The 12019-nt window shown below is 33.1% G+C and overlaps 1 protein-coding gene across 2 annotated transcripts in view; it reads left to right on the forward strand.

The window, feature by feature from the left end:
- Window positions 1-12019, forward strand: part of CSMD3 (CUB and Sushi multiple domains 3) — an 803119-nt gene that overhangs the window by 474771 nt on the left and 316329 nt on the right. For both annotated transcript variants that reach the window (XM_009321682.1, XM_009321683.1), the window contains one exon: window positions 2528-2716. In XM_009321682.1, coding sequence (XP_009319957.1) covers window positions 2528-2716 — 189 coding nt within the window. The remainder of the gene's footprint in view (window positions 1-2527; window positions 2717-12019) is intronic.

The following is a 12019-nucleotide window of genomic DNA, read 5'->3' on the forward strand; positions in this document are numbered from 1 at the left end:
GCTTAGGGACATGGTTTAGTGGGCATGGTGGTGTTGGGTTGACGGTTGGACTCGATGATCTTGGAGGTCTCTTCCAACCTTAATGATTCTATGATTCTATGATTCTATGAGTAGCGATAGGACGAGAGGAAATGGCCTCAAATTGCACCAGGGGAGGTTTAGACTGGATATTAGGAAAAATTGCTTCACCAAAAGGGTTGTCAAACATTGGAACAGGCTGCCCAGGGAAGTAGTTGAGTCACTGTCTCTGGAGGTATTTAAAAGACCTGTAGATGTGGTGCTTAGGGACACGGTTTAGTGGTGGACTTGGTAGTGTTAGGTTAACGATTGGACTTGATGATCTTAAAGGTCTTTTCCAACCTAAACATTTCTATGATTTTAAAACTGCATGAGATCAGGAAGATTATGAAAATCTAAGGAAATACCTGAATTTCTGTCCTGATTGATGTACCTGTAGCTCTAACTGAAAGTAATGGGAAATGCAGTTTACACTAATGAGCTGAAAATCAAGCTATGAAATAGCTTGGCTGTGGATTTTTAGGCATCTAAAACCTGCATATGTGACTTGTTCTGACATACAGAAGTATTCTTTTTCCCTTATTATATTCATATAAACTACACTGCAGAAAATATCTGTAAGAATTAATACTTTATGAATTCTTAAAATTCATTTACGTTGATATATTATCATGTTGTTTACTTTTAATGTTGCTAAATATACATTTTGTTGTAATAAGTCATATTTTCATATGAAATAATGTTTTTCTGTAATCACTGTCTAATTTGCTTTGTAAAGGTCATGAGCACATTGTTATCTATTAATTTCTGTTTCATACTGCTTCTTGTTGGAACTGTCACCAAGCAATTTTCAGATGTTCTTAATTTTTTACATTCTTTTTGGCCATTTTCACTATTCTGACCACTAATGAAAAGGATATTAAATACAATATATGTGGAGGTGACTTTGCCAGGTAAAGTTTGGGCTGATTTGAACTCTAGTGAATGTCAAGTTCTGGCTGTTTATCACAAAAAAATCTATTATTATCCCAAAATTATTTGCTGTCGTAGACTTCACCCACATATTTCCATTTGTATCATCTTCTACATTGTGAAGAAGTGATGATTTTGTCTCATCCATTCTGAAGTTTGAAGGATGGCTATCCTTACACATCAAGAAAACTAGATTAATATTGCCAGCAGAGACCACTAAATTCTTAAAATTATTGGCTAAAAGAATAATGTTAAATGGTAGAAATTACACTTCAGAATATGAACAACAAAAAGAGGAAAGCTGCACTTATTACAAATATCCTTATATCAAACTGTTTCAATTAAATAAAGCTGGAAAGGAAATCTGAAATTTCATTATAAATAAATTCTTCAATTTCATTATAAAATCCCTTTTTTCTAAAATTGATCCCCACCCACAGTTCTCTTTACACTAGTGAAGAAGAAAAGTTAAATTTATACTGTCAGAGAACGTTGAAAATATACGTCTACCATTTTTACACAAAATAAACCACTTTCAGTGGTTGTTTTCTGCTTAACATCCTCTGTTTATATACAGACATCTAATATTAATTTTATATTTGTTTAATTTTTCTTGGATCATTGTCTTATATTATCCAGTACAACCCAATTCTGGTTTCCCTTTCTGGATAATAATAATGATTAATGGTCCTCTATTCAGCATTTCTCTCTTCAAATATTCTATTGAAAGCTGAAGTCTTTTATATGTTCTTATTTTCTATGCTAATTATTTTTTTGCACACTGAATTTCTTTGTAAGGAAGGATATTTTATGGCTTTTGTGTAGGAATAAAAGGAATAACACCCATAAAAAATGTTACACTGAATACTTCTTCTAATTTGCTAACTTCAGTAATATTCCTAGAGGTTTTTGTTTCTTTTTTTTGTTTTTCTCTGATTCTTTTATAATTAAATTAAACTTCTCACTGGGAAATAATATAAAAGGTTTACTTTTTTAGCACACATTAAAATTCTCCATCAAGTCAACCTCTCTTTACTCCTTTTTCTGCTATTCTTTATCTTCTCAATATCTCACACATCAAATAACATTAGGTATAAGAATTATTTATGTAAATAATTGATTTATGTAAATTTTTAAAGGATAAATATCAAAAGAAATAAAAAGCATTTTAGCTGGGATAACAAAGTTTGATCAGGAAAAAATAAGGGCTGGAAATCAGAATTTTGAGTGATCGTCAAAGCTTTTCAACGTCAGCATCAGGGACAAAATCACTTAATGGTACTGAGATAGGATCAAGCTAAATATCATGTAAATTATGTGATGTTTTTCTCTGTAACAGTGGCAGGATGCAATTCATTATCTATAACATCTTATAACGGTAACACAGAGACACATAGTGCAAGGATAATTCAATGAAAATGTGATAATGAAGCCTTCACCCCCAGTCACAGCACAGTGAATTAATTAAATTTTTAAAAAAATCTATAGGTTGTTTATTTAACTGTTTTTTGTTGTTGTTGTTGTTTTTTTAATCTAGGTGTAACTGTTAATACTTATTCTTGCTTGGATCCTGGCATACCAGTGCATGGACGTCGTTATGGACATGACTTCTCTATAGGTTCCACTGTCTCATTTAGTTGTGATCCAGGTTATAGGCTGAGTCATGAGGAGCCTTTGCTATGTGAAAAAAATCACTGGTGGAGTCACCCACTCCCAACTTGTGATGGTAAGGATGAATGGATAAAATACAGAGTACCTTAAAATATACACATTTTGCCAAACTATTATTAGTCAAAATGTGTTAAATGTTGGAGCTTGTAAAACCTCTATTTTTAGGAAAAAAAGAATAGTTAGAGGAAATAAATGTTATATACCTCTGTGTGATGAGATATTGAGTAATAAAAGCAGAGAATAATATGTAATTCTTTAAATCAGCAGATTATTTAAGATATGTCTATCTGAATATATGTTACTGTGAGCTAACTGATTGCCAATTAGCTCAAGGCATGCAAGGTTAATGTATATCTGCTTGTAAAGCACTTACTACAGGTTAGAAATATTTGTGTTTGAGTATCCATCTATGGACACAGGTGTGCTGACATAGGAAACATGAAATGCGATTTATTTAAACCTGACTCAAATACTGCATTTTCTCCCGTTTCATGTTGATCACTGTGTGTCTAGCTTGTTAACAGAACTTGACACCGTTCAATCACTGTAGGAATTGATTAGGGTCACATTATACCTGATGATTAAGCATATAATTGTTAAACCAGACAAAAATGGTATCGAGTAGCATGTCATACATTTTGGAGTCTCCACCATATCATTAAAAAGTCTGCTTGAAAACTTATCTAATAGTTTCAGTCATCTCTTGTTACCTGAATTGTTCATTTTAATCCATTTTCCCAGTTAGGTTGATAACAATTATATTTAATATTAAGAAAGTATATTGTAATGTTTATTAAGTTGTGTATTTGAGATGTTTTCCTCTCAAAATATTTTTTTCCTTTAGGCATGGTACATGCTTTTCTGATGATAAAAATGTTATCGAGAATAACATACCCACTTAATTCTAGAGTAGTATTTAACAATAAAAATCTACTGAACTTTCATGAGCTACATAATGCACATGATGATAGTATATTTTTCTAAAACAGTTCTTAGTGTCTCAGGACACTCAGTTAGAAAGAAAAAGCTGAATTTGAATGAAGACTAACAAAAAAGATCACTGAATCATGTGTGATTTGCCATATGGAAATATATTTATTTTCACTGTATTTCTTTCTTTAAAAAATGGTGGGGTTTTCTTGGCCTTCAGCTTATTTAGTTAGCAAATCCTTTGGTTTTTATATTTCAATAGGTTGAACATGTCAGTATATGATGATACTCAAAATTTGTGGTGGTAGAAAGGGGCATGAATAATCACTTTCCTGAAAAAGGCACTCTGTAGTTTAGCAAGCCCATTTCCTAAAGGATTCTGCTTCTCAGTCAGGTTCTTGGAATGAAGAATTGCAGGGTTCCCACAGCTCACTGTCAAGGGGACTATATTTTGCTGAATAGGCCATAAACATGAGATGTGTTTTCTTATGGTGATAAACACTAGATGGTAACCATCTAAAACAAAGAGTATTAACACACTCCCTATGAATACTGTGCTCTGCTGTGAAATAAACTTACATATTGTGATAAATTTCTTCCTCAAGATGCTGAACTAGCATGCAATTCATTAAGTAAATGAAATTTATTTTTTTTCTCCAGAGTATATTGCTAAATGGCAATTGTCCAATGAATAAATGTGGTCTAAAGGCAGGATTGAGTACATTTATTCTAGTAAATTTAATCAATTAATGGTTGAACTAATTTTAATTTCATTGCTGAATTTCTTCTCTGGTGGAATGTTTTAAAATAAGATCCAAAGTCCTTGCACCCCCAGGGAAAAAAGGGCATTTGCTAAATGGGCTGTTCTTTGCATAAACTGCGAGTATGGATTTGTATTAATCGTGCCACTAATAAACACATTGGCCACTGTTCCTGCTCATTCAATATATTACTCTGACAGTTTCTGAAGACCAGAGTTCTTTCTTGATTGTTCTTTTTGATAATTGCATCTCTTTTTGATAATTGCATCATGTAGTGATGTGCAGACAGACCATGATAATTGTGCAGACAGATCATGACAACTTGTGAGTGTAAGTGTTTTGGAGGAGGAGAAGGCTGTAGAAAAGGAAAAAATTTAGACTTCTTAGAACCAGTTCTTCATCAAAGCAGAAGATCATGTTGACTGCAGTTCTATTCTTTGAAGGAGTGTAAACTAATTTTTTTGTGAGGTGTTTGGATGTTACACAGATAAGCATCACAAAAAGCTTATCAGGGAAGTCACACTTCATTATCTACAGGAACATTTAGACAATACTGAGAATGATGGTTTAAAAATGAACAAGCAAACTGTTTCCTTCCCTAAAGACTGGCCTGAGGGGGTGATTATGACAGGCTGTATAATTCATTCATGTTTGAATAATTGATACGCATGAAGGATTTCATAGGTAATTTCCTTAGTTTTTATTTTTATGTGTATCTATATAGATAAGGCATGCACACTATTCCTCAGTGAGCATATGTATTCTCTCTGTGTGTGTGTGTGTGTGTGTGTGTGTATACATACATACAGAAAAACAGTTTTATGTATATGGAAGTATAGCAAAGCATTTCTGAAAAAAAAATAAAAAAATTAGAGCTCTGACCTTTGAGAATAGTAGAATTTATTTCTGCTCTTTAAAGATAAATATTTAAGGAAAATATTTTCAGATTCATAGAACAGTTATAGCTGAAAGGAACCTCAGAATGTCATCTAGTCCAAACCCATACCCCAAAAAGCGGGTCCAATCTGGATGTTAGATCAGGTTGCTCAGGATCCTACACAACTGTTTTATCTCCAAGGGGAAAGATTCCATTTCTTCTCTGAGCAACCTGTGCCATTGTTTGACCACACAATAGATATTCTTAACATCTACTGAGAACCTCCCATCTTCCAGTTACATCCATTACCTCTCATCCTTTCACTGTGGTGAAAGCTACTTGAATTTATACAGTACTTGAATTGCTTTACAGTTTTCAAGACGGCAACTCCACTATGTTAAAATAAGTTATACAACCATAAAATTAAGGCTTCTTCAAAGAATGACATGATCTTTATCAAAACATCAGCCTCTTTTCAAGAAATTAATTACTCTGCAGGCTATTATGAAGATACTGTTAATTTTTAACTTTAGTGTTGTTAAGTATGACCAATTTCTGGATAGCTGTCTTGGTAAAATACTTTTTTATTTCTTTTCAAAAGAGGTAGCACTGATCAAGGCCTAGACTTTTGCCATTTTTTTTCCTTCTTTGGTTCATGGGTAAACAAGATCAATACTACTATGTACATTTATTTATTTTGAAATATTTCATCTGAAGATGTAGTTTGGTCTATATACCATAAACATGGGACACATTACCTAGGAAAACAAACATACAAATAAATAACAATCATTTTTTTCAAATGAGAATATGTACAGGCCTCCAGAAAATAGTCATACTTGAGAGAAAATAGATGGTTTTGAGCTTTGCTTAGAAAATGTTATTTGTATTACATTTACACCATTCTGTCTAACATCTACATATGATTCACTTGGTACCTATCTATCTGGACACCCCTGAATTTCTTGACTGTAATTTTGTCCCAGTGCTTAACAAATGAGACAAAATTTTGTCTTACCATGTCCTTTCTATATGAATATCATAATAGAATTTTGCTTTTAAGCTTTGAACATATGTGAGAAAACCTATTCTACCCAATATATGAAGTATCATATTAATCCCATTAAAAATGACAGGAAAATTAATGTAAAAGTTGGATACCTAATTAAGAGTGTAAAGTGATTTTTATTCCCTTCATCACAACATGAAATTAAATGCTAATACATAATAATTCTTATTCATTATTTGAATTAAGAATAAATATTGTCATTCTACCTGATCTTCATTTACTTAAGAAAATTAATAAATAGCAAGAAAAATGTTCAAGCAAGATAGAAAATATTTAATGTTTATATTGAAAACACCTAGATGTCCAAATGAATTAGCAACTATGACTTGTGCAGTACCATGAGGAACATATCCAGGATATATGGCAGAGGTGTTATGTCATTTCTGTTAAGACATCTCTAAGCTAAGAACAATACTTTTATTAAAATACAACTCTTAAAAAACCTGCTGCAAATATTCAGTGTGGTAGATGCCAGAATTGGAAATAGATAGCATGTCTTGGTCTGGTTTAGATTTAAATAAGAAGATAAAAATACAACAGTTCACGTTGTGAGTAATCTAGGCTACACTAGTTTCTATTAGGTTAGTCTCTAGGGTAATATAACTCAAGTCCAAGGTTTCCTTCCAGAAGCTGATTATAATAATTTGATGTCCATATTGTTATTTACTTGACTACATCCCATTTTAAGACACATTACATCTGTAATTAGGGAAGACAGATGCTGAAGTTTCTTGATCTATGAAGCACAGTATATAAGATTCAAATTCTAATTCACTGTTTGAATAATTTTTATATTATATTTGTATTTCCCTTTTATTATCAAATTACACAGTAAATGAAAATCACCTTAGATTAGATTTTAAAAATTAGATTTTTAGTTGGACATTAGAGTTAATTAAGCAAATGAATGTAATGGGGCCTCTGTATACATGTGCAGCACATGCATATATATATACTTGTATTTAGATTTATATATACACAAACACATCTATGTATAAATAGGTTTATCTTCTTTTCATGCTGTGGTTCTTTCTGAACTAGCATACGTTATTAGTCTTTCTTGATGATGCTTGAAAACATTTGTAAAACTAATCATTATTACCAATCAATTATAAATGCATGTTTTCTCCTCCCATCACCGTTGAAAACAAATAGTTTTCAATTATTTGTACTTGCAGCAAGCTGACCTTACCAAAAAAAGTCATTTTTTTCTCAAGGCTTCTGTTCTTCTTATGTGTATTTTCTCTTTTTTGAGAAAATTGAGATACATCATCGTATGTTAGTTTCTGAGTTGTGGTTGGTGATCTATGGCTAGTCTCTTGAAAAATCTTTATATATCAAAATGGTTGGTGATATAATTTGAAAATGTGTAAAATGTTGTTAATTTCCCAGATATCGCCATTTTCAGTCAGGCTAAAAAGGGACAATGATAGGGCTTTTTTTTATTGTGTTGCTAGTGAACACCATATATAGAAATACATGGATGCATGTATTTTTATATATGTATATTATTTTCTCTTGCCTAACTAAAATAACAAATACATTCTCTTGAGAGTTTTCTGTCCTTGGATATGGTGAACCCCTTCTCACATCCAGTTTTCTTGATAACTTCATATTATTGCTATACCCTTCATAACTCTGAGACTGACTTGTGTTACATCAAAATAAATTAGTTTTAAATAGGTAGTAAACCTTATTCAAAGACCTTCGATGCCAGAGAACATAATTCGTGGTTGTTGAGTTTTATTTCATGGTATAAAAAGCAAAATTTAAGAGGTAACGGGCTTTTCTGTGAAGAAGCGTTAAGCTAGCTATACAGGCTAACCTCTGCAGGAAGAGGTTATACAGACTGACTTCTGCAGTAAAATATAAATATGTTAAAAATAGAAAAAAGCACATGAAAAAAATAGAAAAAAATCTGTGAACAAAAATGTCACCTTCCTTGCTTATTAGCTGCTGCCACAATCTAATGTGGAGTATCCTAGCAATATGTTTGTGTAGCACAGCTGCTGTGACAAGAAAGATGGGTAAGTACTTGCAACTGGTAATGCAGTGGTCATAGAGATGGAAAATGTATCTTACAGAAGTAGATTGAGAAATCCTGTCTCATTTAACTGAGCCAAAGTCAGAGATACTAATATGCTTTGCCACCCTTCCAAAGTGAGTCCCCAAGAGGGAAAAGAACATAATGACAGTTTAACAGAACAAATGGGTAAAAATGGGCCATGAATAAATTTAGACTAGAAATTATGAGACTATTTCTGGTATTGGAAGATTGATTTTCTGTAACTGTTTTATAGTAGCATGAAATATGGCCTGAAATGGAATGTGATAATTTTATGAATGACACAAGTCAAGTGCTTTCATTGCAACTATTCATGTATTTCAGGGATGAAGCATGGCCTGTATGTCTCCCACCGAGACACTTACAAGTAGCCTGAATAAAGGTTCTAAAATTGTTTGGGCCAAAAATTATGTTCAAACTATGTAGGGCCGTTTTATAAGTCAGGCTTCCTTGCTGTCACTCTTCCTTATGACTGATGATGTTACTGAGCAAAATGAATGCAGTTATGATAATTTACAACAAAAGAAAGTGTAAGTAATCAACCCAGCGCTGTAAGAATTTATTTCACCTAAACAACTGGCTTAGCCACTGAACTCCACTATTAAATTTTAATCTTCATTCACAGATATCCAAAACTTGCTTCTTAAGTTGTCACATCATTTCTGATCACCACAATGCTGTAGAGGTGCTTTATAATATACATCCAGGCACTTATCTGTATTTCATACAGTCACTTCTATATTTTGTTATTTTTTGTTCTCTTTATTTTTTATTCTCTTTATGTTTTGTTATTTTGTTTCTCACTATTCTGAAAACATAGTAATGGAGGGAAAAAAAATTAGGCATGTCTTGATTCAGCTTCTCTGCTTGCATAACAAAAAAAATTATTAATTATTGTGTTAGCAACACAGTATTCTATTTTCCACATTAGAACAGCAAGCTAGTGCTTCAGTTATTTGCTTATGTATTCGTTCTACTTTTAGTCTGTCCTAGCCTCCATCTCTGTGTAATCAGATAAAGTGAAAGAAAGGATCCTTGTAGAATCTGGAAAAATGTGTGGAGTTTATCTTTTGCTTTTTTTTTTCCCCCATGTGTTTCTGTTTTCCTTTACACTCTGAAAAAGAGTCAGATACTAGTAGTGATATTATATGCTTGGGCTGTTTGCCATCTTATCAGTACCAGTGCATATTTTATATTTCAGATCTGTCAACCTGGCTTTGTTTTGAAAAATGCTGGTCCCTTGATGCCTTTTTTTGCCATCTGCTAACCTTCATAGAATTACACTGAGTGCCTGATGGCATGCCATAGATGTTTTGTCACCATTTGCATTCCTGAAAGGTTTTCCAAACACCCACTCTAAAATACATTATTTGTTTGGGCTGTTTCCCATGATTATAAAAACTGATTGCATCTTCTTATTTAATAGGGCTGGTGTGCATTTTCTTATTTAATAGGCTGTATGGACAAAGTAGGTAGTTACCATCAGAAGCTCCAATAACACTGTCATAGCCCTGATTCTGTTTTACTAATGTCTAAATACAACAAGATCAGGTGATAAGTGGACAGCAGTTACCTCCATTGTCTTTTCATCAGAGAAGTGAGGAGGAAAATTAGTATGGCGGGAGGTTATTCCCCTGTGACAACAATTATGAGATTGGGCAGTTGTGGTCCTAGAATGTCCTATTTCAGCCTATGGAACTGCATCTGCAAATTTCCAACTTACAACTGGGCCAAAAAGGCTAGAAAGTTGGCAAGAGAAATAGCACACACAAAGAAATCATGAGGCTACCCAGACAAAGATACATGTTTAAAACAGAAACGTGGTTAGAACAATCGAACAAATTTAGCTAGGCAAAATAGGGTGATCTTCATCCTAGGATATAGAATGAAGTTCCATATCTGCTTTATAAGAAAACTGTAATTAAATGTATACTTCTTTTTATTCAGTGCCCTAAAGATAGTGATGGCATGCAATGCAGTAACCTCATTATGAAAAATTATTGACCTTTATGAAAACATTCCACAGTGCTACTGAAATGTCTGAAAAATGCACGTATTTCCTTGAGACAAATGTCTGCTTAGGTACAGGATAAGACAGAAGGTACATTCTGGATATTCTCTCGATTCACTGTATGATTTGTCCTCAAATCAGTTTTGAATGTACTTCTACAAGCAGAAAATCATGACTGGTCAACATATTCATTCTCAAATAAATATCGTTAATAGCAAAAGCAAAGATAGGTATAACTTTATTATTTACCCCATCAATGTGTAGCAGAAATTGTTGTAAGTAGAATAAATATCAAGATATAATAGAATAAATGGATGTTGTAACAAGTTACTCACAACACCTTTCTCCTGAAGAAGTATGAAGATGTTTGAGCACTGTTCATATATTGAAAGGCCAAACTTCTCCCACCTTTATGATCCATACTGTTGAGTGCTACCTTGGTAGCTGCTGCTGACGTTACAGGAGGAGTAGGAGCAGGTTAAACCAGCTAGTGCAGGTGGGGCAGCCTCTCTCAGAAAGAGGTATTGCTCCTCCAGCCTGTGACAGGCTCCTTCCCTCACCCTCACTGGTGTGGCAGCAGGCTGGGAAGCACAGACGCGAGCGATGGGTGAGCAACGGCTTATACAACAAGGGGAAGAGGGATTGATATCTGTATCGATTGGAACTGCAGACAGGTCACTGCCATTTACTTATCTCCTAAACTGCCTTTCAACAGCTTTAGCATCTGCTAAAGAGAAAAACTTATTGTTAAAAATAGGAATGCTGAATACTGGCTTAGGTTAAGGTGCAGGCTCAGAGAAACTATGGTTGATACCAATAAACATTCGGAAAGGACACTGGTTGAGGGCTTGATTACTTAAGGCTGAAAAGGGAGAGTTTGTGTTAATTAATTTGGAAGAGCTGCTCATATTAAGAACTGCAATCAACTTTCTTAAACCAGTCTATATTATTTGACTTAAATCGGTGCAGTAACATAGTTTACTGTTTTTTTTGTATCCTGGAACATGTCTACAAAATAATTTTGGTAATGCATATAATTAGGTTAAGAAAAATAAAAGGACTGGATGTTTTTAATCTTGAAGAAAAAAAAAGTAGAAATACTCATTTGTTTTATAATGTATGCCCTTCTGAGACAATCTATATTCAGAGAACTATGATGTAATAACTTTGTTTGGTACTGAGTTTTAATCACTGTTATTGATAAAAGATAATTCTAAGGTATAAGAGCCTCTTCACTACTAAAAATTACTCAATTAATTTAGTATTTCAAAAGCTCTGGAGTTGAAAATTCACCATTAAAATGTAATGGTGAATTGTGAAGATATTTATGCCAGTGTTGTAAGATTTTATTTTTGTATTTTGTATTAATTCAAGCTATAATTTAATTTTTATATTGCTCAATTACTGATTACTTTTACAAAGTCACTATTAATACTATAGAAAGACTTATATTGGCAATTGTCATTATGACTTGCATTATAGATATAGATGCATATCCAATAATTAGATACAAGAAAGGATGTCATGCTTCTCTGCAATAATATTTTCAGTCAGTAACTCTTCAATAGTGAGATCCACTCTGCCATTTTAACTCTCCAGCCTTAGCTTCTGGCTAAAGCGATATTGTTTGGCTCCATATCTTCTT

Source organism: Pygoscelis adeliae, unplaced genomic scaffold, assembly GCF_000699105.1.
Source record: "Pygoscelis adeliae isolate BGI_AS28 unplaced genomic scaffold, ASM69910v1 Scaffold111, whole genome shotgun sequence".
NCBI lineage: Eukaryota > Metazoa > Chordata > Aves > Sphenisciformes > Spheniscidae > Pygoscelis > Pygoscelis adeliae.